Source organism: Felis catus, chromosome A2, assembly GCF_018350175.1.
Source record: "Felis catus isolate Fca126 chromosome A2, F.catus_Fca126_mat1.0, whole genome shotgun sequence".
In the NCBI taxonomy this organism is placed as follows: domain Eukaryota; kingdom Metazoa; phylum Chordata; class Mammalia; order Carnivora; family Felidae; genus Felis; species Felis catus.
The window spans coordinates 88,507,130-88,533,027 of record NC_058369.1 but is presented as its reverse complement, the minus strand read 5'-3'; the positions used below and the strand labels follow the sequence as shown (position 1 = coordinate 88,533,027).

Sequence of the window (25,898 nt, the reverse complement as noted above, 5' to 3'; positions counted from 1 at the left end):
AGATCCTATAAGGAAAGGCCTACGATATGATATCATCGTCATTTAGAAGTAAAAATACATGGTCTCTCAAGGATACCCAAACACAGGTAATCTATATGTAGGTTGTTTATTATAACCTGCCTTCTGATACATCATGGGTCAAAATATGCTTTGTGAAGCATAACAGCTACATACAATAAAGTCCCTGTTTTGTATGCCCTATAGTTCTCTCATCTTATATCACAATTCTAAAGGCATTCCACTGGATTATAGCTATTCTTTTAACTCTTTTTTCTTGAATGACTCATACAGAACAATAAGCTTTATTTGAATGAACATGCTTTATCATGTCCTTTAAACTTTTTGAAGTAGCATTTTCCTAACTTCTTCCCTGGGTATTCCTAATCATAGAAAACTATTCCAAGAATATTTTCAAGAAACTTGATAGCACCCCTGAAGTGGTCCAATTTTATGCCTCAAGCCTAGACATTATTATGCAACAGTGAAAGAAGGCTTAGATGGTGTCATTTAAAAAAAAAAAAAAATTCCTGAGTCACTTATCTTCACCATTGTAATTGAGCGTTGCATACTCTAAAATTGATGTGATGTACTTGGAAAGATGGTTCCAGACTGAATTGTCTGAATTCTTTACTAAAGTCGATCAGGCATTGCTTCCAGTTCACAAATTAAAGTTGTCAGAGTGGCTAGGAAATGGGAGTGATTGGGGCACACTAGAATGCTCTCTGTTAGATTTGAAAGTTCTGTTAAACACGTAAAGAAATACTTTAACATTCTGGAACACTACTCTTGAGTTTTAGAGATTAAGCATAGGAAGATCAGCTCTTCAGTTGGTTTACAAATACTGGTTTTTCTACTATTGTCCTTGGGGCAATGTGCTCATTTTTAAGCCACTGTTCCAGACTCTTGCGGGCATGAATCTGGCCCCCTAGCGGTTTGCCATGCCATCTTTCATAAATAAATAACCTCATACATCTTAGAAGATAATAGAATTGTGTTTTTTTTTTCTTTTTGATAGGTATACATCAAACTCATGGCATGGTTTCCATTAAATACAGGAAGAGAGAACCATTTGTGGTAGAAATCCCAATAGAAAACATATTTACACCCCTCTGATCTCTATGCCAGTCTGGATAATAATTTTTTGACTTGGCTGCTCCTTTTTTCAAAGTTCTTACCAGTCACACTAATTGGGACCTTTATTTAAATTGCTTCAGCAATTTACAACATACCACAGAATAACCTCTAAATCTGCACTTTGTAGTAAGATTTGTATCTGCTGAAATTTAAGAACTACATCCTAAATAATTTATAAATTACAGGAAATAAGATATTGCATATATTAAAATGGAGCAACTAAATAGAAAGAATTATCCTTAGGAAAAAAAATACTGGGAGTTTTAATCAGAATCCCATATTTAGGCTGTCACAGATTTACCATTTCCCATGCCAAATAAAGTGATAGGAGTGCTGTGAAAATTTAATGCTTGTTAGTGTTGGTGAATCACTGTGACCATAAATAAAAACTCCTATAAAACTTCAGAGCATTCTTTAGTGGGGCAAGCAAGGTTCACATAGAGTCTGTTCCTTTGCCTACTTCCAGACATGTAAGATTCATATATCAAGCTTTCAATAGTACATGCATCCACCTGATAAAATGTTTATCTGATAGGTTCATTCAAAACGATAGTAATAGAAAGAAGAAAAGTAAAAAGACTGCTGTAGATTTCCAATCAAAACATTTGCTGGTATCATTTAAATAACCCAAATCATTTATCTCTTTATTTCCTGCTCTGTCCTTAAGTTATCCAGATGGCCCCAAAGGAAGGGAATAGAATTTGTTCTCTAGAAAATTCCTGTTTTCAACCCTAGATCCAGCATCCCAAATAACACCGAATGCTGATTACTAACCTTGCCTATATACCTCCTCTGAGTGGTGAGCCCTCAAGATTCAAAAGCCAGGGAAAGAGGTCACTCGGGATAATCATCTGACATAGGTTAAACAGGGAGGTGCTAGCTTGCTATTTCCTTTTTATGAGAATGGTTGATATTCCCCGATGTTGATGCATGCTGATGTTTGAATAAGGTTAGCAGTAAAACAATTGTTTTTAAAGTTACACGAAAAAACTCCCATATTTCTGTTACAGTTAATAATGGGGATGATAGACAATAATGTGAATAGAAACAGTGCTAAGATTTCTGTGTACGCTGTCTCGCGTAATCATTACGACCCTTCTAGGCAGTAGACATTTCCCATCCTTTTATGGATGAAGAAGCTAAAGGCCAAAGTAGAACAAGTCGAACAAGTTGTAAGGAAAAAGAGGTTTTAGAATTTTCATGTCTGCTTAACACTAACCATTTATGATTTTTTAATTGTAAGAACACTTAACATGATATCTATCCTCTTGATTTTTAAATGTACAATACATTACTGTTGGCTATAGATGCATTGTTGTGCATTAGATGTCTACAGCTTATTCATCTTGCTTAACTGAAACATTATGCCTGATGATTAGTAAGCTCCGAATTCCCTACCCCCACCCCTCGCCCCCGGTAACCACCATTCCACAAGCTTGATTCTATGAGCTTATGTATTTTAGATACCTCATACAAGTGAAATCGTCACTTGTAATCACTCCTCTCCATTGAAAAAGATCCGATTCCAAGTGATTGGAAGAAATCACTGTTTAAAGGCTGCAACTGTGCAGTTCTACACACTCATTACAGGAGAAAAAGATGGCTTTAAAAATTAATTACAAAATCCCAGAGTTCTAAAATTCCTGATGTAAGTCTTACAATGGAGTTTGAGATGCAAAAATTCAGAGCCTATTGCGTTTCCAAGAAGTGAAACACAAATTGTTGATCTTTTCCTAACTCAAGACCCATAGTAATATCTAAAATCTTTGGGGAAAAAAATTCTGTTTAAGTAGATGGGCCACATAAGAAAATGAACAATTAGGATTATAGCATTAATTCTAATTTTAGATTTTTATTTATTCTATATTTTTATTTAGAAAATGGTACAGCTTTTCATAAAATCTTTCACTGTTTTTTTGAAGTGAATCATTATGTGTGGTTTCCCAGCAATGCATAGCTAATCATATGCCATTACATAATTAAGTTTACTGAAGTAAAAAAAAGTAATGTATCAAAGTAATTTTGCAAAAGCAAACTATTTTAGCCTGTTTTTTAGTTGATGCTTAAGATATTTTAGCATACAAACCATTATTATAGACTTGAAGAAAATTTTATGCAACACTCAAGTGAAACTTCTATAATATGGCTGGTTGAGGCTGAAATAATGCAAAACCTCTGTGTTCCACAGGATTTACTCTCTAAACCATAAATCCCTTCCTAACATCCAAATACTACCCCAGCATCAGTGGCAAATTGGTCCTGGTTCATATAAAGGTTTCTAAGTTCTGGCAAACTTTTTGACAAATGAATGAAATCAGAGACTAGAGCCGATTGTCACATTCTATTGCAGATGCTTTATTGGAGGCATTACTTCTCAGCATAAATGAAATGGGCAGTCTTTATGAAATGTTAAGAGGCTCATCAATCTTTCAAGAAGAAAGAGAAAAACTGTGTTTAGATAATGTGGCTGCTCTAGTTTTACAGTAAGTGATGAGTTATTCTGTTCAGGGATAAGAACAATTTGGCAACTATGGACATCACAGGTTATATTTTAGTTTTTAATTCAGCTCATTCACTTAAAACATGTTTTGAGAAGTACCCAGATGAACAATTGGAATACTCAATTATAAACAGTAAAGCACTTGCCTTGATAGTCACAAACTGTGCATTATCTCGTATTTCTAGACCCTAGGATTTGATTTACGGTTTATATTTCTGCTTGTGAATTTTAGATTCATGTATTTCTTTGCAGGCCAGGTCTCTCCCATTGGATGTACCAATTTCAATTCATATGTAACTTGAATTCATGTCAGCCTGAGTTCATCAGCTTCTCCTCTCAGACTTCTCTTGATCTACCATTCAGTGTATGGTACCATCATCTATGCAGCTTAGTAGAGAACTTGTCCATTCTCGGTTTCTCCCTTGTATTAAATGTATTTGATCCCATCTTCCTGGCAAATAAATAGCATTTTTATAAGTGTTTTTAAAAATAATTCAGATGGGGGGCGCCTGGGTGGGTCAGTCGTTAAGTGTCCGACTTCAGCTCAGGTCACGATCTCGCGGTCCGTGAGTTCAAGTCCCACGTGGGGCTCTGGGCTGATGGCTCAGAGCCTGGAGCCTGCTTCGGATTCTGTGTCTCCCTCTATCTCTGCCCCTCCCCCACTCATGCTCTGTCTCTCTCTGTCTCAAAAAATAAATAAACGTTTAAAAAAGATTAAAAAAAATAATTCAGATGGTTCAATGGAAGACTCTTACTTTTTTTGTAGTTAGCATTGATACCTTAAAAGATTATATGACAAAAATAGTACAAATGCATGAAACAGAGCGAAACTCAGGATGTGAATTATAACTAAGATATTAAATAATAACTATACTTCAAAGAATAATTGTCACCATACTTTGTCACTGAACTATAGCCATAAATAGTGTTGGGAAAAACAAAGGCTTATGCTTTCCTTTGTGATAGGGATCAGAATTCAGAATTTAGTCATTAAATTAATATTTTCCTCAAAGCCTTCTAGGTACACACATCAGAAACGTGTATCTCAGGTTAAGAGACATACTGTTTCAGGTAAATAAACTTATGTTTCTTTCTCTAATTTAGATATTTTCCAAAACACAAATAAAACGATAGGTTGAATCTGAGGTCAGGAAATTACCATCTGTGGGCTAAATCCAGCCGGCTGCTGGTTTCTGTGTATCTTGTAGGAAGAGTTTGTATATTTAAATGGTTGGAAGCAAAGTCAAAACAAGATTATATTTGTAATGTGAAAATTATATAAAGTTCAAAGTTCAATTCCATAAATCGAGTTTGGAGTTTTTATTGATGAAAAATTGGTGGAAACGTGTTGTTCTCTCTTGTTCCAGAAGTACCTACACAGCATCCTCAGTGTTGCTTCTTGGTCTGCAATGCCAAAGATATTTGCTGTATGACCCTGTCCAAGCTATTTATTTTTGCCTTGTAGAGGTCCAAAGTCAATTTGATCCCAATAACTGACGGTATGGAAATGTACAAAATTAATATGTTTGTTGGTTAACTCATAAAATACAGACACATTTTGATGCAAAAGTTAATTTTTTTAATGTTTATTTATTTTTGAGACACACACACACACACACACACACACACACACACACAGAGTGTGAGCAGGGGAGGGACCAAGAGAGAGAGAGGGAGACACAGAGCAGTGGAGAGGTTGAGAGAGAGGGAGAATGTGAAGCAGGCTCCAGGCTCTGAGCTATCAATCAGCACAGAGCCTGACACTCAAACCCACGAACTGTGAGATCACGAACTGAGCCAAAATCCAACGCTTAACCAACCCACCCAGGTGCCCCTGATACAAAACTTAAAAAGAGTATATTTGAGATTTGAAATTTAAAAGCATAGCAAAATCTTGCTTTTGATCCTCGAGCTTCCTTCCTCTATGACTGAACTTACAAGGTAACAGCTGCTCTTTGTCTCTTTGACTGTTTGAAGCACCCTGATACGGCTTACATTGTTATCCTCATGGTATAGCAAATGCCAAAAACTCAAGATGATTATGTTCCCATATAAGCAGAATATAATATAATGTTTAGTAAAAAAATCTCTAAAAATATTTAGCATTAATATAACTTTGTCCTCTCTTAATAGGATATTTTTTTGGTATCATAATAGTTCATTTAAACTACAAGAATTCTGTCTTCATCGTTAATAGTTTTACTTATTTTTGTTCCATTTTATTTGTTACAAATCTTACATGTAACTACTATTTTGCTGGTCAAGATGTTACTTATCTAGACATACATTATAAAAGAATAAAAGGCAGTTGAAAGAAATGCCGATATCAACATGAAATTAATTTGCCGTATTATGGTAGATTGATAGATCTGTTAATCTTTTGAGAAGAATGAAGTTTTCTTGTCATTTTTGTCTCTTTGAATGTAGAACACTCTCCTCTTTGTCAGGGCAAAAGTGTTAATTTATATATTTACATTCAGCTTATATATATATAAAAGCTTAAAGTAAAAGCTTAAAGCTTAAAGCTTCAAGGTAGTATAAAACCCTCAGGTCTGAACACTCACATTGTCAAGGAGTAAGTGCCAATCTCTTTCTAGTCTCCAACCCAAACGAGAAATACAGTTTATGTTTCACTAAACCAACAGCAAAAAACAACCTTTCCCTTTCATGCAATGTCTTATGTTAATACTGGATGGTCACAACGTGAAACTGAACTCTCTGCTCATTTTTGTTGAAAAATTTGTGTTGTTTCAGAATAAGTGGTATGTGTTGATTTTGTACCCTAATTGAAATAAGTATTCACGAGATTGGAGCACCATTCTTTATAATTCAGTGTGATAGTGTATTCCATCACCCGACAGCTCAATTTCTTTCTCCTACCATCTGTTCTTACTTTCTTTCCTCTCTGCCAAAAATCGATAGAACTCAATGAGCAAAATTGAGCTGTTCTGTAACCCAACCATATTGGGATTATTTTGTTCACAATACATTGACCTAGTTCTTACACTGGTCCAGTTTAATTAGGTAAGCCCTCTGTTGATAAAAATGCATTTACTAAACTGTAAACATTAAATGAGTGTTATAAAAGCAGCCAAAATGTTATTGTTTCAACAGTCAAGATTTTAAGATGGCAACACTTGGCAAACATTAAGCCACACACTGTCTGTTTTCAGCTTGGAAATCTCTTTATGCATCAAGAGCTTTTCATGAGAATCGATTGTACACATCCAAGGAGATTCAATAATTAAATTTTTAAATGCAAGGAAGTCTGAAAATATTATCAGAGATTTTACATATATGTATGTTCTAAAGACAAGTCTATCACAATATTCACAAAATCTTAGAATAATTTTCAGTTGCTCTGTTCCACTTGAAAACTCCGTTTAAAGTTTTTTGCACACATATCAAATGTATCTCATATGACTGTCACAAGTATAAACACAGCAAATGGCAAAAAAAAAAAGTGTAATGGCATTTTCTTATAATCCAAAATTGTCACAGTGTTTGCTATTGTGCAGCCTTATTAGCATAAAAATCCCCACTGCAAAACCCTGTAACTTCCATTTAAAAATTCACTGCAGTGTTAGGCACCTTAAGAAATAATAGTAGTTGCACTTTAATTTTGTGTACTTCCTATGTTACAGAATGTCACTTTCATTTTTTAAATGAAATGGTCGGCTTTTATAATTGGGAGGATGGGCAAAATGTAAAACAACGCATATAAAACATGCTTTATCATCACAAGGGAGTGAGTCATTGTAACTTAGAGTACCAAGACGTGTTCGCCTTCCATAACTTATGTCAGGGCTACGCTAACAAAGCTGTTTGCACCTGATGTCTCATTCATCTTTGCAACTTGAAGACTGAAATTGCAATGTGCTTGCTGACACTTATATTTGTCATTTTCTTTCTTTTCATTTTTCCTTTTTAAAACAGTTGTTTACTTTTCTGGCTGGAACTCTCATTACGAGAAGGCGTTTCATTTTTAAATAAAAATAGCCTGAAAGATAAACACCTTTAGGTCTTAATATCTGTTAACTATGAAGCTCTTTAATAAGACAAGTGATATCTTCTCTACTAAAAAGCTTTGAAGATTCATACAAAGGAATTGTTACCAGTTATGGTCAGTTTTAACAAATAGCATCCTAGTTTTAAAATCAATTTCATCTTTATTACATGCATTAATAACAACATTGCACTCTGTGATCACATTATTTTATATTCTACCCAAGAAAGTGTCATTTGTTCTGTGACTGATTAATTATAGGCTGTTCATTGTGACCTAACAGTAAAAAGGCAGAATTTTGTTTTTTTAGAGCAGAGAAGAAAAATCTGAAAAAAAGTATTTTTTATTTATGAATTTTAGTTCTAATATCTAAAGAATACAATTATAATAATTTCTATTTAAAGAAAACAATAAACTCATTAAAATTAATTTTAAAATCCTTCACTACCACTTACATTTTATTCAGTAAGCAAGGTTTATAATAAAGAGCATTTATGTAGATACATAAATATAATGATTATCTCTAATGCCCAAACTTAAAAATGCTTTTCATGTTTATTTGTGTTGGAGAGATAGAGAACAAGTGGGAGAGGGGCCGAGAGAGGGAGAGAGAGGGAATCCTAAACAAGTCCCACACTGTCCGCGCGGAGTCCAGTGCAGGTCTCAAACCCACGAACCGTGAGATCATGACCTGAGCCGAAATCAAGAGTTGGATGCTTAACTGAGCCACCCAGGTGCCCCTATGATGCCCAAATTTTAAAATGATCAACCAGTGATATTACATGTCCTGTAGGCCCACTCACTAATTTTATTCATTATAAAATTGAGGCCCTAGATAATTCGTTGTTTTTATTCTTGAGGATTTGTGGCAGAGATAGGGCCCAGGGCTTGCATCCACATAAAGTTGTTTGAATATTTTACAATGCTCCGTCGTTTTTACAGATAACGTAAGTGATGAAGAAACTTAATGCCCCTATTTTCTTCTCTACACTGAGAAGTGTTTTTATATATTAGGAATGTTCCTTGCAATTTATAATAGACATTATTTTTATCATAATACTTAATGAATTGGGGGACAATGTAGAGTTCTCAACACTGAGTATACATTAAAATCAGCTGGTGAGATGGAGGAAAAAATAAAATAGTGACACCTGTTTTCTACTCAGGATTAATTATATTAGCATCAACTTTTTTTAAAGCTTGTCAGGTTTGAGATCACTGTTCAGGTAGTACATAGTTCGATACAAGCTTGAACCCTCAGGAAAATAAAGTTATATATTATAACCAAATAGAAGATAAGTTTAAATCATTATCTGATAAAGTTAGATAATGAAGTAATCGTGAAAATGTATATTAAAAGATTAACTCAAATGGCAGAAAGACTCATGTGTTGTGAACTTGTAGGTATTATGTTATGTTATGTAGGTATTATGTTATCCCAGTCGCTCCACCAAATTATGAAATAAGATTCTATTTTATTAACCATCTAACTTGTATATGAAATGGTATAAGTTGACATCATTTCCATAATTAGATAGCCATCATTCATTTTCTTCCAGGTTTGGAAAAATGTGATGCTCTTCTTTGAAGCATACATTTATTTCTTCTGCCAGATACATTTGTAGAAAGTTTCTTCCTTTTAATCCTTGGTGTATTTGTAATATTGTCATTGTCTTTATTAATGAAAGCAGCTGACACCACAAAAGCTTTGCTGTTTTAAGCGTTAGAAATCAAAGCAATAGAACATAGATCTCTGTGCCAGCATGGGGGCTGCAAACGGAACAAGTGAGTTTGTAAATACACCATGCACTAAATTAGTCAAAAGAGAGGGGATATGCACATTAATTTAGTTTGAATTTTTGTAAGAGCCATTTGAATGTAAGGAAAAACAATCCAGGAGACACATTATTTTGACTTACTACTTTTTTGTTTATCTTTCCTTTTCTTTTTCAGAAGCAATGTTTTCTAATTAAACATCAGCCTGGAACATAGAATTCCAGAATTTTTTTTAAGCTTACAGAGAATTATCCTTGACTTTAAACCATGTTGCCTTTATTTCTATTAGGTAGTATTTCACTTATTGAATGAGATATGGCTGTATCATCTATGGGTATTAAGACAGTAAATATGGTCAAACAAAAACAGCTGGACCCTGTCACCTATTTTTTCTAGTAATTTATAGCAATCATTTGTTGATTTAGCTTGCGGCCCACTTTTCTATTTCATTTTCTGCTTCAAAATTACAATCATTGTTGAAATGTTTTTCAAAAGGAAGCCATTTCAACAAATAGTCTCAGTATTGATAGTTCTATTTTGTTTGTTTCTTGCGTGTGCATTTAGAAATGGATATTATAGTAACTTTTCTTTTAATCTCTTGGAGTGAAGTGAAGCTTGAACTTGGAAATGGAGACACTGGGAATTCTCAAACATTCTGCATCTAAATGATGTAGAAAAATTTGTGCCAGAAGATTATCATTTCTCCCTGTCTTATTCTATTAACACCGCCTACAAATTGTATGTATTCTACTCTCCACCTTTTAATGTTTCTGCCTTTTAATGACTTTTATTGTCTTGGGTTCTTCTTACAACCTTCCCTCTGTGTCTGGTTGCTTGCCATATTCAATTCTCCATGTCTCTGGAATTAAAAATCCCTGTGAGAGTAAATTTAATCTTTTCAGTTAGGATTCAACAACAAAATATTTCTACTGGAAAGAGTTATTATGCCAGACCATGTCAGAGACGTACAGAGCGTAGACTCTGGCTCAGGCAGACATCTCTCATCCATTGAATTGTGGTTGCATGATATAAAGCGTGGAAGCAAACTACTGTCTTTTATTCAGAGGGATGCCATGGATGTGGTGTACACTCCGAGTTTTGATGGCTTCAATCCATATTCAGCTGCCACCTCGAGACCCTGGCCACATGGCCCATAGGTATCTTGAGGACCATATATGTCCTTGTTGGGGCAGAATCCTGAAGAGGTTTCCTCCCCTTCTATTTTTTTCCCCCAGTCAGTAATTTCCCTTCATCTTCCTACCACATCTTAGAAGATGTCTTACATTTTTAACTCTGCCTGTCTTTGATTATCCCATCATTCTGCTCTGCCAGTCACAGCCACAATCCAGAAACTCTAAATTACTGTTGCAGTATTTGTTTATTCGGCAAATAGTTATTGAGTATGTACTATGTGATAAGCATTGTTCTCTGCATTGGGGAAGCGGGAATAAACAAGATAGAGAGGAAAAAGATCACACAATACATTGTCCATGATTAACTCAACTTTGCTGTTACTTATGTATCTTGTCTTACCCCTTTTTACTTTCCATATTTTATACAATCCAGTATCACATATGCTCATGTTTACTATATAATCTTAAATAAATAAATAAATAAAGTCTAAATGGGAGACTTGATACAATTATGTGTTGAACATATATTAAAATGAAGATTCTGTGTCCACCTGGGCCTAATATCATGGGCATAAGAAATGTTTTAAATATCAAGAGCTGTTTACTGGATTTATTGTTTCAAAGCATGAAGGGAAGTGCTGCATAGTAACCATGAGCAAAGATTGTTAAGCCAAGCTGCCCATATTATGTTCTTGAGCTATTTACCATGTATAGGTTTCTTAATAAATTTTCTCACCATAATTTAGGAATAGAAATAACAGAATATACCTCTTAGGGTAATTACTAGGACCAGCTGTGCTGATATAAAAGTGTTTGGTCTAAGATAAAAATGACATAGGTTGAAGCAGTCATAGTTATCAGGCATTCTCTATTTCATTAGTGATAAAGTAACTTTTCAAAGACCACACAAGTTGTTAGAGCTGCATTTTAATCCTAAACTGTTGATTCCAAAATCCAAGCTTTTTTCCAGGATTCATATGCATTCTCCCCAATGCAGAGAACAATGCTTATCATATAGTGCACAGTCAATAACCATTTTCTGAATAAACAAATACCGCAAAAGTAATTTAGATTTGTTGTCAGCAAATCGACAAGAGCATCCTTTCTTAGGTATAGGTGGAAGCCCAAACACAAAAGAGAAATGTTTATTCATCCATAAGAGTGTTATCTAAATACATTCCTAATTTTCATAATTGTATAAGAGGTTCTGGAGGTAAAATTATCAGATTTATTCCAGGAATTTTGTCACAAAAAAAATCTTTCTATTTTACTAATAATTCGGAATAAATCATGGCAATGAATTTATCAGTGAGTTAGGGCATAAACAGAATTACAAGAAATGGTTCCTAAACTTCATTCAAGTATCTTTTACAAGTATTTACCTTTGGTTTTATGATTTAACATCTCTATTCAAATAGTACTATATGAAATTAATTGTCATTTTTCCTATAGAAATGTAATTCCCTCAAAAGCATAAATATAGGCCCCCAGAAAAGATGATTCTTTAGAAAGTGATCAATAATTTACAAATAAGATTTCTCCCAAACATCGACCAACATGAATTCATAAAATTTAGGATGTAGAAAGATATCTATTTATATTATTAATTTAATGAATTGCTTATTTAAAATTACATCTAAAATAATACGTTAATTGAGGGATGATGCTGTTTTCCCATCTTTATGAAAATATGAAAATATTTTCTTCAAATTCGAGCATCTTTGATACTCGAATGTTCAACATTATTAAACTGAAGTTGGTGTCACCACTGTTTATCATTTTAACTTTGCCATTTCTGAAAAAATTTCCCAAAATAGTCACTTATATAGAATAAGGACAGTTAGATTTTGGGGGCTTTGTTATATATTTGCTCTCACCATCTACTCCCTGTATTGGTTCTTTAACCGAGCCTTACAAAAAAGGTATACATATATAACAAATATAAGTAACATATATATAACATAAATAAATACGTATATATAATATGTATATATTACATACATATATAAAACATATAGAACACACACGTACATATAAAACTTGAAACTTTAACTTTATTCCTGTAAGTAAGTATAATTTATAGGATGAAGATAATTATGTACAAAGCATATGAATCCTGGAAAAAAGCTTGGATTTTGGAATCAACAATTTGGGATTAAAATACAGCTCCAATAACTTGTGTGGTCTTTGACGAGTTACTTTGTCACGAATATTCCTTCTTTTCTTACCTAGAAAATAAATTTTAATGGTCCTTGAAGAGTACTTGGAACTTGAGTTCCTAAAGGAATTACCAGCAATTACATGAATGAATCACTTGTATTTTTCTTGGTATACTTGTATTTTCTTTGGTATACAAGTCCTAATGCAAGGTCTCAGACTCCGCGTAGCAACTCCCTTCCTAAGTATTTATGGGAGTTCCCAGAGGCTGTCTCATTGCGTTTTCAATAGCAAATCTAATTCAGCTAGCAGGAGCTATCAACCAAATGATGCTATTACTTAGCTCTACACCTCCATTCTCCTTGGGCCTTAGAGCACTAGGTAACACAGCCACAGCTTTGCTAAGCCACCAAGTAGTGAGACCTTTTCTAGAAGTCTTCAGCAGGGCATTACCTCTAAGATCTTGAGGTGTACCAAGCACTTTGGTTGTTTGTTGGTGAATTGCAAGTAATGGTTCCCTCCCAGTCTAACAGTCTGCTATGGAAGGAGTAAAGCTTCTACCTGTAATTTTGGCCAAAAGACAAAGAGAATGACAACTTGCTATCTCCCAGTTTTTATCCCTGAATTTGTTAAGAAATTTCTTTCTTGTCCCCCTCTTCCCAGTTCCTAAAACAAATGAGGAGTCCCCAGTTCCTGAAATTGAGCCAAGTCTGGATCTCCTATTTGGCTCCAGCTGGGTACTCAGCTTTATTTTCCTCCCCACATCTACATTTGGAGAACTGTACTAATGTGTACATGTGAAATTAACTCTACTGGTCACTCATGTATAGTAAGCATCTAATTGTTTCTATGTTGACTCTTCTTACTAGAAAAAAATGGACTTAATAAATGACATTTTAGAGCAAACTTTGTATACACAGGAGCTTCTGCACCATAACATAGACAAAAGTCACTAAAATATTATGTGTATAGTATTTAGTAGGAATTACATGAAGCTGAATATTCTTGCTCTTTCAGTAACCTGAAACTCAAAATATAAATATTTTATTCCGAGTAAATCCAATAAAACCCTATGTTAAATACTGTATACTTAAGCAGGCTACACTCTCCAGATGGAATTGGGGTCAGGATTAAAATTACTACAGAGCCAAACCGTTTTTGAATATATTGTTGCTATTTTTAATGATAAGCTTCTATCAATGTGCTCGAAAATGAAGTATCAACAGCATCAAATAAATTTAAATATTAATTCTTCCCGGATATTTAAGAAACAGAATACATTCATATCCTCTCCCCTGACAATTGGTTTGTCAGAATTTTAAATATCTATTTGCTTTTGATCTGAAGTCAGTATGCAAAAGCATTTTACATATGAATGAGCACACTTGTCCTCCAATTTTTCTGTACTAGTTCCAAAGTCAAAGCATAGAGATCTAGCCGTTCTTCCCATAAATCAAGGTATTTCTACGCCCTCCAAAGCAGAAAAAAAATACACAGTATACAATGAAATCATTTCATTCATCGCTTCAAACCACCTATTTCCTGCACTTGCCAGCTACTTTTATAGTTTAGCAGAGTAAAAACCTTCTAACATTGGTTTTCCTAACGTAGAGGAGCCAGAACTCCTGGTGTCCCATGAGTGTGCTTGGGGTGATTTGTGCTATAGGCAGTGTTTGTAGTGTAAAGGTTGTGTGTTCACATGTTAATCTCTGAATTGATTTTGAAAGTACATCTATAAAAAGCATTCTCTTCTACTCATGCCAAAGGACAACCCTTTGTCTCAATTCTGGTGAATAGTTCTGTTGGAGCAAGCAGAATGGGGCCTGTGCTGACTTTAAACTCAGGTAGCTTTGACACTTGCTAGCTCTGAGGTCCTACTCATGTTTCTTTACCTCTTTGACTGCTGTTCCTCTGATCTGTAAATTGGAATAACTCTACCTACCTCATAAAGTCCTTATAAGGATAACATATATAAACGGTGTGAGGGCACCTGGTGTAAGGTAGAACTAAATAAATACTCATTTTTCTTTTACTCCACAAAATGGTCTACAGTAAAAATATTTCAATACCAATATTTGGTGCAGTTTTGTTAGCGGGAATAAATGTGGCATCACTATAATCCTTAACAATATACTTTTACTGTAAGGTTACAGTATCTTTTGTGGTTTCAAAAGCCATAAATTATTTCAGAAATAAATATAGGTCAAGAATCAGTCATATCTTGAGGATCAACTTAGGATCTTTATTCCTCTTTTTATTCCTTCTAGTGTGAAAATTGATGCTTTCTACTGTGGGACTTTTGTTTCCTCCGTTTCAATGTTTCTTTTCTGGCTTTCTAACAGCAAAATGTCCAAAATATGAAACTCAAAATACTGAGCCCATTGGAACACAGTTGTCCACACCCAGCTTGTATATAAGTAATTACCTGAAGCTAGTGGTTAAACCTGGGTATTTTCAGTCCTCACGTTACTAGAACCATTAATGCTTAGAGTGCATCAAGAGCTAAAAAAGCCTAACTGTATTTTTTGACAGTTTATTCTGTCATTGAATTATAGTATCACTAAGTAACACACTTCTCCAACTGCAAATTGCCTTAATGTTGAATGCTTTTCTCTAACTGGTGTGAGGAGGTGGTGTTCTAATTTTATTTCCCCCACAATTACTATGTCAGCTCCCTTGGAAATACAGCAAGGAGAGACTGATAGAGCTTTATGTAGGAGTTGTGCATCCAAAATGTTTCACTATTTAATAGGATTTATGTGTAATATTTCCTAGGGAAAAATACATTTGTAAAGATGAGTGCTTACCCCCCTCAAAAAAACCCCACCCTATTTCTTTTAAATTACCATAAAATGAAAAAAGTAGTCTGAAAGAGGTGAGTTCTTTGTTTTTTTATTTGTTATTTATTATTATTATCATTTGTTGTTGTTGTTGTCCTTGTAAGGTTTAGCAATTTTGAAAGGACTGGGTACTTCCATGGGTGTAGAAACAATTCTTTAACATCACCACAACTGTATCAAGCACTAAAAGATCAGTTAGAATTCTCTGACTCTTGGACCTTTAAAACCTCGGTAAACAATTTCAAGTGGCTATTCACTATGCTCAGTGGCAGATTGTTTCAGTGAGTTTTTGTAAAAAGGGGAAATTGGGCAAAACTTCCTGTCCTTTGGGGAAAAAATTAAAAAAGCAAAATATTTTGAGTTAATAATAATGCAAAAAATCATTGCTTACCAGATCCAGCAAGTCACATGAGGCTTGCTTATGAAATTACAAACTCTTACAGAGGGCAGCTTTAAGAATTAGACCATAAAATTTTTGAGTGACCTTAGACATAACAGAACTATAGATCTAAGTAGGCTGAAGATGATGAGAATTAATAAGATACTGGCCCTATCATCTGGACTCAAGAAGAGGAGTTCCATCATATGGTAATATTTTAAGAAGATCCCCCTGATTATTCTGTGTCCAGGGCATCGAATGGTGTAGTTGAATTTATTTAGTTATGTTGCATGAGTCCAAGTAAGAGGATAGTGTCTTGAACTGGATTGTTAGTGGTAGCAGTTGAAAGGTGTCTCTGAGTTTGAGATGAACTTTAAGGGTAGCATTGACTGTGACTTACTAAATTTGGGTAATTGCAACAACTGTGCACTTTTCTCTCAATTTTCCTATAGTTAAAGTCTCAAAGATTCCCTCAGGCAGAATATTAAACTTGCTTGAACTAACTATGTGCTCTGGTTCTTCAGAAAAGACGGCTAATGCTACTTTTACACACACACACACACACACACACACACACACACACACACTCCATTAAAGTAAGTCAGCATGCAAAATGTACCTTTTGACTTTTTGCTAGCAGATCCACTCTACAGAGTCCCCTGAACCTTGCTGGGTATTAGTCAGTGTGTGGTCATCAACAAACTTTGTACACAAAGTCTCAACTTAGCATTCAACAGGTTCTGAACTCAAGACCTTTTGAGATCCCTACAGATGTTATTCATCTTTCAATGATAAAGTATGATATTTCATGGGATGTAGACATTTTCCAGTATGGAAAAAAGTTAATAGCTATTGGTTTTACCTTCATTTTTGAAAGTAAACATACAAATTGTAAAATTTCATTATAAGGATTTTGGAGAAGTAGCAATACCAGTGTGAAGGAAAAATAGATTTTCATACTCAAAGGAATTTTGATTAGCAGCCCTTCTCATGCCATTCAAAAGAGTGCATTTTTGCCTATGCAAATATTCCAGATAATGTTAAAATTGCATAGAACATTCACTCACTTACTCAGTATATACCAAGCTTGAAAATTACAATGCTGATTGCTAATTTGGGGAGAATTTAAACAAAGGATTCTATACGTGTACTTTAAGTCAGTGCTGGCATACAGATTGAACATTTCAAGTCTGGTTATCCACCTTTAGGTGAAAAGGTTAGCTCCAAGTAAGGATTTGGTCTTGATATTGTTATACAGAGTCCTTTAACAAAAGAAATTGAGACGTTCTTGAAAGGATTAACATTTTATGGGTCAGGATGGAGGACTATGACTTTCATTCAAATAAATATATAAGGAAGAAATCCTATGGCTGTAACACACAGCTGGTGAAAAACATAATATTCCCACATACATTTCATGTCTTTTTGACATGTGTATCTTCACTGTATACAGACTTATATGCACACAAACTTTCCCACAGAAACATGCCACATACGTAGAGTTGGAATGTGTATTTTACAAATAATCCTTTCACAGACAATTCAGGCAATAAATACTAAGCGAAGTAATAAAACTATCCTTTCCTGTGGCTCGCTCAGTTATGCAACATTGATCTAAATAGTGTTTTTTTAAGAAATTATTTTGTAAATACTTTTAAGGCATAGAATGACCCAAGGATGCTATCATAGCTCTAACAATAGCATTTCTTGTATTTTTATTATTTTTTTAACAATAGCATTTAAAGGTCACACTTTACGGGTTTTGTGATTACCTATAGGAGGGAAAGTTTGGAAAGAGCACTTTTCTGCTATAAGGCTTACAGATGGAGACTTTAAATTGAATCCAAATAATTCAGGAGTCATGATACTTTGGTCACGTAAAGAAGTATAAACCCCATTATTTCTTTTTCCCCCCCTGATGTATCCTATAAATACTGGTAACCATTGATTCCAGAGGATGATATGAAAAAAGTGAAAAAAAAACCCACAATAAAAGGTCTTGTTGTAATTTATAAAATTCCAGTTGGAAAGAAATTGTCTAGAAGCCTTAAAAAGTTGGAATCATTATAACATCTTCAGAAAGAAAAGACGTTAAAGATATTTAGACATTACATCATTCTTTTTCTTTTTAAGTTAGCCTAAGAAATATTTAGGAGCAGGTATTTTACATGTAGAGTTACAGAGGCAAAAAAAAGTCGTAGACTCTTGCCAGTAGCTCCATCATAAATCAGATGTAGATTTAATATGATATGCAGAACAAAAACTGAGCTTTCAGAATCTTCCTTAACCCTACAGTTAAACTGGATATATTTGAAAGTAATTATATTTTGCTGTTTAAATGTAAGGCAAATGTTACCAATATAACTTTAAATCTCAGATCTCATCATCAAATAGAATGCACACTTTTAAAACTTTTCTTGGGTATTTTAGAGTAGAAATATATTTAAAACATTTTGACTTCAATCATTTTCATTCTCCCCTACATAATTAAAATAAGCTAATGAGCATACAGAAGAAGGAAGTGTTAAAGCTGAGAACTGCATTTGGTAACTTCTTAAGGGCATATTTGATACAAGTTGACACAATTTCTCATCTACCCAAGAGAAATTCCCCAAGTGGAAAAGATGGCCTATTTGAGGTCAAGTGTTTTTGTCAAGTTATTTGGAAAGAACGAGGCACACCTGCCCAAAGCACATCAACTTCTTAAAATATAGAAGCTATAGACTAGGAAGGTATAGAGTTGATGAAAGCTAAAATACATTCAAATTCTCCCAGAAACTTTGGAGTAACTTAAAAAAAATCTATGAAAACCTAATGGGACTTGAGCACATTTGAGTCTAATTAAAAGAGACACTATTTTATGTAGTCCTGGATATGCTGATCCAACCATAGGAGGAATCCTGCATAATGAAAATCTTGCATGGGAAAGAGTGTTGATAGATAGGTCTTGAGTTGGAAGTATGAGGTCACTAGTTTATATCCTGAGGAGAAACCTGGACATAGTCCATGAAAAACAGCTGCTTTAGTAAAATGTAATGTCTTGCACACAAATGGAATTAAACTAGCTACTGTCATTTTTAAGGATTCCACAAGTCTCAGAGAGAGGTGGACATTTGGACTCAAGCATTTCAGACATGCTATTTCAGCATGAAAATGTAATTTTCCTTGACATAAATCAATAACGGAAAAAAAATACATTGCAGTCGGAGTACATACTTTATGACTTGAATTATTTACATTTATTGAGACTTACTTTCTGGCCTAGAATATGAGCTATCTGCGTTTCATGTTTACTTGAAATGGCTGTATATTGTATTCTTGTTTATTGCAGGTATTTTACAAATGTCAACGAAGAAGGTTGATAATCTGTATCCTTTCTGTACCTTTACTGTATACATATATACTTGGAAGGGTGGTCTGCCAATTATTTGAAGACGATTGTTGAGATCTCTGAATATAACGGTAGATTTGCCTCTCTGCGTAGTCCATCGATTTTTACTTATGTACTTTGAGGCCTTTTCCTTAGGCGACTAAACATTTCCGACCGTTATGTTCACTTAAAAAAAAAGTAAACATTCAGGTTTTTTTGCCCCTGTCAGCCCGCGTAGAACTGCAGAGATCTCGCGAGATCTGGCTTTCTCTGGGCAGAATGTTCCGGCTCCCTGGCGGAGTTGGGCTCCGGTCCTCTGTTCCCGGAGACTTTTCTGAGTCAGCTTACGTCTCGCCTGGCTCACCCTGCCCTCCAGCACCTCCGTTAAATGCTGGTCTGTCTTATTATTTTAATATGTTTACAAGGGTATATTATTTATCATTTTAAAAAGGGATACTTTTTAAAACCCAAAATACCGCCCATCCCCCAGTATTAGCTCCGTAATGGATGTTTCCTACAGCGCCAGAGAAAGCCAGGCTGTACGCGGGTAGGTAATTCACGCTCCCCGCCCGCCCGGGGCCCGTGGGGGGAGGGGTGTGGGTGCTCGTGCCCGGTTTCCCTGCACCCGCCGTTCTGGGAGCTGGCCTGGTGGACTCAGGAGTCACAGGAACAATAAAGCCACTGCACAGCAGAGGGAATCAGGTTGCCTGTAGGCCCAGCTGTAGATAAACCAGCTTGGGACATACAGCAGGTGCTCAAAAAGCCACTTGGGATTTGGAAGCTGCTCCCTGAGCAGGCTTTGCTGGAGGTTTTTCTGCACCAATTCCTTCCCGTGCCAGGGACAACGCTGTGTTTAAGGACTATTTCAAGGTAGCCAGCCAGCACTCCCAGATGCATGATTAGGGAGTAGAGGAGTTCCAGAATTTGGTGCAGGTGTGAAAGGGGCGGTACCAAGAGCGGGGCAGTGAATAGCGCCCTAGATGTGAGTTCTAGGCCTCACTGGGCCACTGCTTGACTTTGAGACCTAGGTGTTCTCTTAGTATTGGGGCCTGTCTTTCTGATCATTGTTCACAAGGCTTACTTTCCCCACTAGGCTGGCAGCAAGGCTCCTCATCCTTGAGAAGGGCCTGCCAGCTTGGCTGGCGGGAGGATTCTGAATGCAGTGATTAATTAGCCATGTCAGCCAAGGGTGCAGGAGCGAGGAATGGCCGCAAGTGTGCTAAGAAGTTGTCCTCTCCCATCTGAATGCTTAGTCAAGACTGGTTCTGCTTGCTTAGCGAAACATCATGTGACAGGGACACAAGCTGATGGCCAGCACACAGGACTGTGCTACAGTGTTGTCAACTGCCATAAAGCCCCAGCCAGGCTCAACACACAGGACCAGGTGCCCTCCTTCGCTGGGCCAGCTCTTGGAAGGCCCCCCACTCTCACCAGGACAGACGGACACCTGTCAGTCCTCAGGCCTGTATATATATCAGAGTAATGATATAGCTATGTGCATATATCTGATATATGTTACAGTATATACAATAGTTAAACTATATGCCATTTTACAAGAAAGTCTTGGTCAAAACTGTACAGATACAGATACATTTTAAAGCCAAAAAGAGAAAAAAACAAAAACCAAGCACTCTTTTGAAACTCATACAAAACATAAAGTGACTTTTGTTTTACTTTTCATTTCTAGACATATGATTGCAATTCTAGGAAACTGTCCTATTTTTTTTTCAGACAATGCCTAATAATCATTAGCTGAGTTAGATATTAAATATTTGTTACACCAATTTCCTAACCTTTTTTGGTTTCTGTTTACCTTATATTAAAAATAAGTTAAAATCAGATTAAGGAATCTACCAAAAACATGGGATGTTATTATTACAATACTGTTACCCTCCAAAAATATACAGGAATTGAAGGCAAGATGACAGCACAAAGAAAGGAATTGGTCTGCATTCACTTTTCAGAACAATTAGCCTGGAAAATGTCTATCTTTTAAAAATAATTCCAACCAAACTATTTTCTCTGTTTAATATCCTAGTATTTATCAATAAGTAGCATTTTTAGTAATCAGAGTCTTCTATTAATATGGTAGTATCTCCCTGAATATTTCTTGAAAGTAGGAGTGCTTTTACATTAAAAAAAATATATATGATACAAGGTTGGGAAACAGGTTTAGTAGTTTCCTTATGTAAATTTACCCACAGCTAGACCTCCAAAAGTCTTTTAAGGTCTTAATTTGAAGTATAATATAATATATGCAGTATTCTCCCACATTCCAGCTTCTCATGGAATACTTTATTCCATGGAGCATCAGAGGAAATTAGTGTTTTATGGAACACACCAGTATAGGATCCTTCATTCATTAATATGTATGTTTGCTTTCATTGGGCAAAGAGATAGCTTCAACAGTTCTTGATGTATAACTAATGGCATGTAAATGCCACAGAAAATATGTTCTAACTTTTGTTTGGAATATTCAAGATTGTTTATGCTTTTCCAGTTTATCAACTGTAGAAGGTAGGGAGGAAATAAAATTCTCTATAATTAAAATTAAATTTCACTAAGGTAGTATTTTGAACCCCAAATAGTATATGTGCATTAAAGGGAAAGCTCATTGTGGAATTGCTTACTTAACAAAACACAAATATATTTAGTAAAAGATTGGCCACAAAAAATAGTGTAAGACCAAGTATAAGCATCCATTTAAGCATAGAAATTAAAAAGTGCGTATTTTTATCTTTTATGCATTTATCCTTCGGTAAGAAAATATGCATTTGTATTCCTATTTTGTTGCCCTCACATGATTATAAGGTAAGAGTTCCAAGGTCGGTGATAACTCTGCTGCAGTGTATATTAAATCAATGTGTGTATTTTTTCTGAATGTTACAAATCAACTACTGATAGTTCAAAAGCTCTCCTTTTCTTTGATGTCTACAAAGATGATAACCAACTGTATGTATGTGGATGATGTGTCTTTCCTGATAGACCGTCTTTTGATTTCGCTTCTGTTGATAATTGGTACTTTTGCAATAAGAGCATTCTCAACTACCTGAATCAAGACTTTCATAGCAATATCACTTACTGGTTCTTGACAGCTAATGAAGTGGCAAAGCAGGGCTGATAAACTCCAGAGCCTATCAAGAGAGTTGAGTGTAACATTTTTTAGATTCTGATTTCCTAAATGAGGTGGAAGTCATTAAGTTCATCAAACAAACTCAGCTATGAACTTTTAAACTACTTTCTTGAGTTTTTAAAGTAGAATTTCTTCCCTTTGAGTACTTAGAAATGATAAAACAACAGTTATAATTGAGAAAACTAGAAATTTTTTCCTTGATTCTGTAATTCTGGTTTTTACCACTTTTTGAGTCTTACCAGGAGTGGCATTTAGCCTAACAAGAAACAAATGCCTTACAAGGAAATAAAAAATTAAAAGAAATATTTAAAATCTTGGAAATGTTACGAAGAATGTTTTGCCACTTTGGAACACAGCAAAAAACAAGACCTTAGCTTCTAAAGCAAGTTTTCTGAGGTGGGAGTACATAGGTTCCTATTTTTATAACAATTTATTGATTTGAAGAGATATTAAAAAAATAAATACCTGTATTTGAAGAAATATTCTAATTTTAAAGATAGAAAATAATTGTCAATTATTTAATCCAAAACTTAGTAATAGTAATATTATAAAGAAATGATTGGCAGAGATAATCTTTTAACTATTTACATGCAAAAGAAACAAGTAACAGGAAAAGGTAAGAATTCAGAAATTGGGGACCTTAGATAATGTTATATGACTCTTTCATGCTCACATAGAACTGCTGTGAGGGTTTCATTAGAACTTAATAGCACTAATAACACTTTCTCTCCCTGTGTCTTGAGGCAAATTTTCCCATTTTTCTCTGTATTCAAACTAATGGAGGAGTCTCATTTTGAATGTGTGTTAAGGCAGGGATTAAAAGGAGATCATATGTCACTTTAAACAACGTTTATTATTTATCATTCATTTTAAAATTTTTATTAGTGTTTTGGTTTGGTTTTTGTTGTTTTATGAAAGGGAAATGGTAATGTTTTTGATGAAGTGTAGAAGCAAGTTTAATAAGAAATTGACTTATGCTGCTTTTTTTTTGCCCATTCTAAAAGAGATAAATCGGGTTCTGAATTAGACTTTTGTTCTTGGGGGGATAAATGTCTGTGTGCCCTGCATTGGTCCCAGGAATGTTGAATGTTGTCCTCCTGTTCAGCCCAGAGATATGCTTGATTTTAATGAGCCCTGGGAAAGCAAGGATTTTCAATAAACATGCTGCATTCTTAGTTTCATTCTAGGGAATCACTGAATTGTCCTCAGGGCTCTTAAATCAATCCTGGCTCACATTATCTTTAATTGTAATCTCCAAATATTCCAAAACATGTCCCAGTCTTAGAATACACTTATAGCAGAATTTGTTTAGAAAATAAAATTGAACAATTTTAACTTGTCTCATTTTCTATATAAGATAAAATTTTTAAATTACTATTTCTTTCTGTACAAAGTAAATTTTAGAACTAATACCGTGAGATAATTTTTGTAAAAAAAAGAAAATATTTGGGCAGTGTAGAATATAGGAAAACTTAATTTGCCCAAATTATCTATGTAATAATCAATCCCCCCTTTTATTTATGTCTATAGAAAAATTATAGAATGTCAGTGAAATCTTATAAACCTACTTCATTAAAGCATCTGACTTCTTTTGATTAATAATTTCTGAAATGTGCCCACTCCAAAATTGAACACATTATTAGGGGAAACATAATGTGTCATCATTAATAGGATTATTATTGTCACTAAGATCAGAATAGACTCAGAACATATTGTATGGTTTCATCTAGAGATCTTTTGAGTTCATTGGTTTTCAACAAACACCCTCCTCTTCCATCTCTCTTCCACCCCTCTGCAGGAAATCTGATTCAAACAGAATCCTTTTATGGGCAAGCCAGAAGCCTTCATAATCAAAATGTATCTTTTCTGGTTAAAGCAGTGGGACATGCCTAGCTATGCCATATGAATGCTCTCCCTATTCCCCATATCCCCCTCAAAAGACAATAAAATAAGCTCTCAGGTGAACCAACTTCTACTTTAACTGACAAACTCAAATTGCGTTTGTTTGTGACACCCAGACACCATGCAATTTAGAGAATGAAAAGACTAGAGGAATAAGGGGAGCAGGATAAGATATGGGTAATCTAACCCACATACCCTGTTGTACACTCATAAACACGTTCATTTTATCCACCTAATCAGAAATTCATCTACTCATTCATTTGATAAACATGTAATAAATATCTTTTGTCCACAGAATCTAAGTTTTAGGTAATTCCTATCCCCATCCACACAGACATGCTCCTCTGATTTGGTTACTGGATTGGTCCTTGAGAGTGTCCATATGATCTCCTGGACTTTCTTGTGACCTTCTCTCTCTTCCAACTCTAGGAAATAGATTCTTACCTCAGTCAAAAAGGGACACTCATGAACACTAAAGTAAATATGTTCTCTGGAATGGTCACACTTCAATGTATCAGTTCTTGTCAGTGAATAAGAAAGGTTTCTTTCCTCCCATAAGCATATCATGGAGTGGAAATGATGGAAAAATACGGATGAAATACTCATTTTCTTTCTTAAGTAAAAGCTCATTTTCTCAACATTAGAAAAATTCAGAGAAATTCTTAAGCAGTTTTTAAAAAATTCTTACAGTGGGTATATATAAAAGATAGCATGTAATAAGTGGTTTATAGCTATTTAATTCTCCATATGTGAATGTTGTCCACAGTTTTGTTACTGGAAAATTAAAGTATATAGTGTATAAATATTAGAAAACATTTGCTTTCTTATAACCATTTGGAATATGACAGCTATTTCAAGAACACACTGAAATATATGCTATGGTATGTGTAAATGATTGACCAGAACTGCCTGATAAATCAGACTTTCAGGTGTATTCTTTAGATAGGCTTCTTTTTTGTTTTCTTTAACTTTGCTAATGATAATACAATTCTTGCTACTCATAGGCATTTAATGAACATTTACTGGTAATAGAAACCTGCCTGTAGAGGAGCCTCATAAATAATTAAGACATAAAAACAGAATCAAAAACAGAGTTTCGATCTCTGGATTACTAGCCTATCACTCAATGCACTAAATTAAACCAGTGTGAATTATTATAAAAGAAAGATCTATACTTTAATTGGAGACTTTTACTGACTAATCATCTTGCACAGAAATAAGTGATCAATTGTAATACAGGGTTGTATTAATCACTTTTAGTCACATTAAAACATTTAGTTGCTTTATGTAATAATGATATTTAAATTCATTTTTTTCCAAGAAGAAGTAAAAATTAGTATCTTATATTAGGTTTTTTTTTCCTCTAAATCGTTAGCAGCTTTTATTTTTTGAGCAGATACTTGTACAAAAACTTATCAAAGATCAGGCAGAAAAATATTAGGAGAAAATTAACGTCTTGAGTTTTCTAGAGACTTATTTAGAAAGAACATTAAACTAAGAGCCAGGAGAATTTAATATAAACCTGGCCTCTGCAACTATTCATTGTAAAGTCATTTATGCTTTTTTGT

General features: G+C 34.7%; 1 protein-coding gene across 5 annotated transcripts in view; it reads left to right on the top strand.

Annotated features, from left to right (window-relative positions):
• The window catches only part of SEMA3A (semaphorin 3A), a 481,474-nt gene that overhangs the window by 277,877 nt on the left and 177,699 nt on the right, over positions 1-25,898 (top strand). For 2 of the 5 annotated variants that reach the window (XM_045052318.1, XM_023250310.2), the window contains exon 1: positions 19,560-19,689. The exons of 2 other annotated variants lie outside the window; for them this stretch is intronic. In XM_045052318.1, coding sequence (XP_044908253.1) covers positions 19,575-19,689 — 115 coding nt within the window. In that variant the 5' untranslated portion in view covers positions 19,560-19,574. Of the gene's footprint in view, positions 1-19,559; positions 19,843-25,898 lie in introns of those variants that run through there. One more of the 5 variants, XM_011280355.4, reaches the window with a different exon arrangement.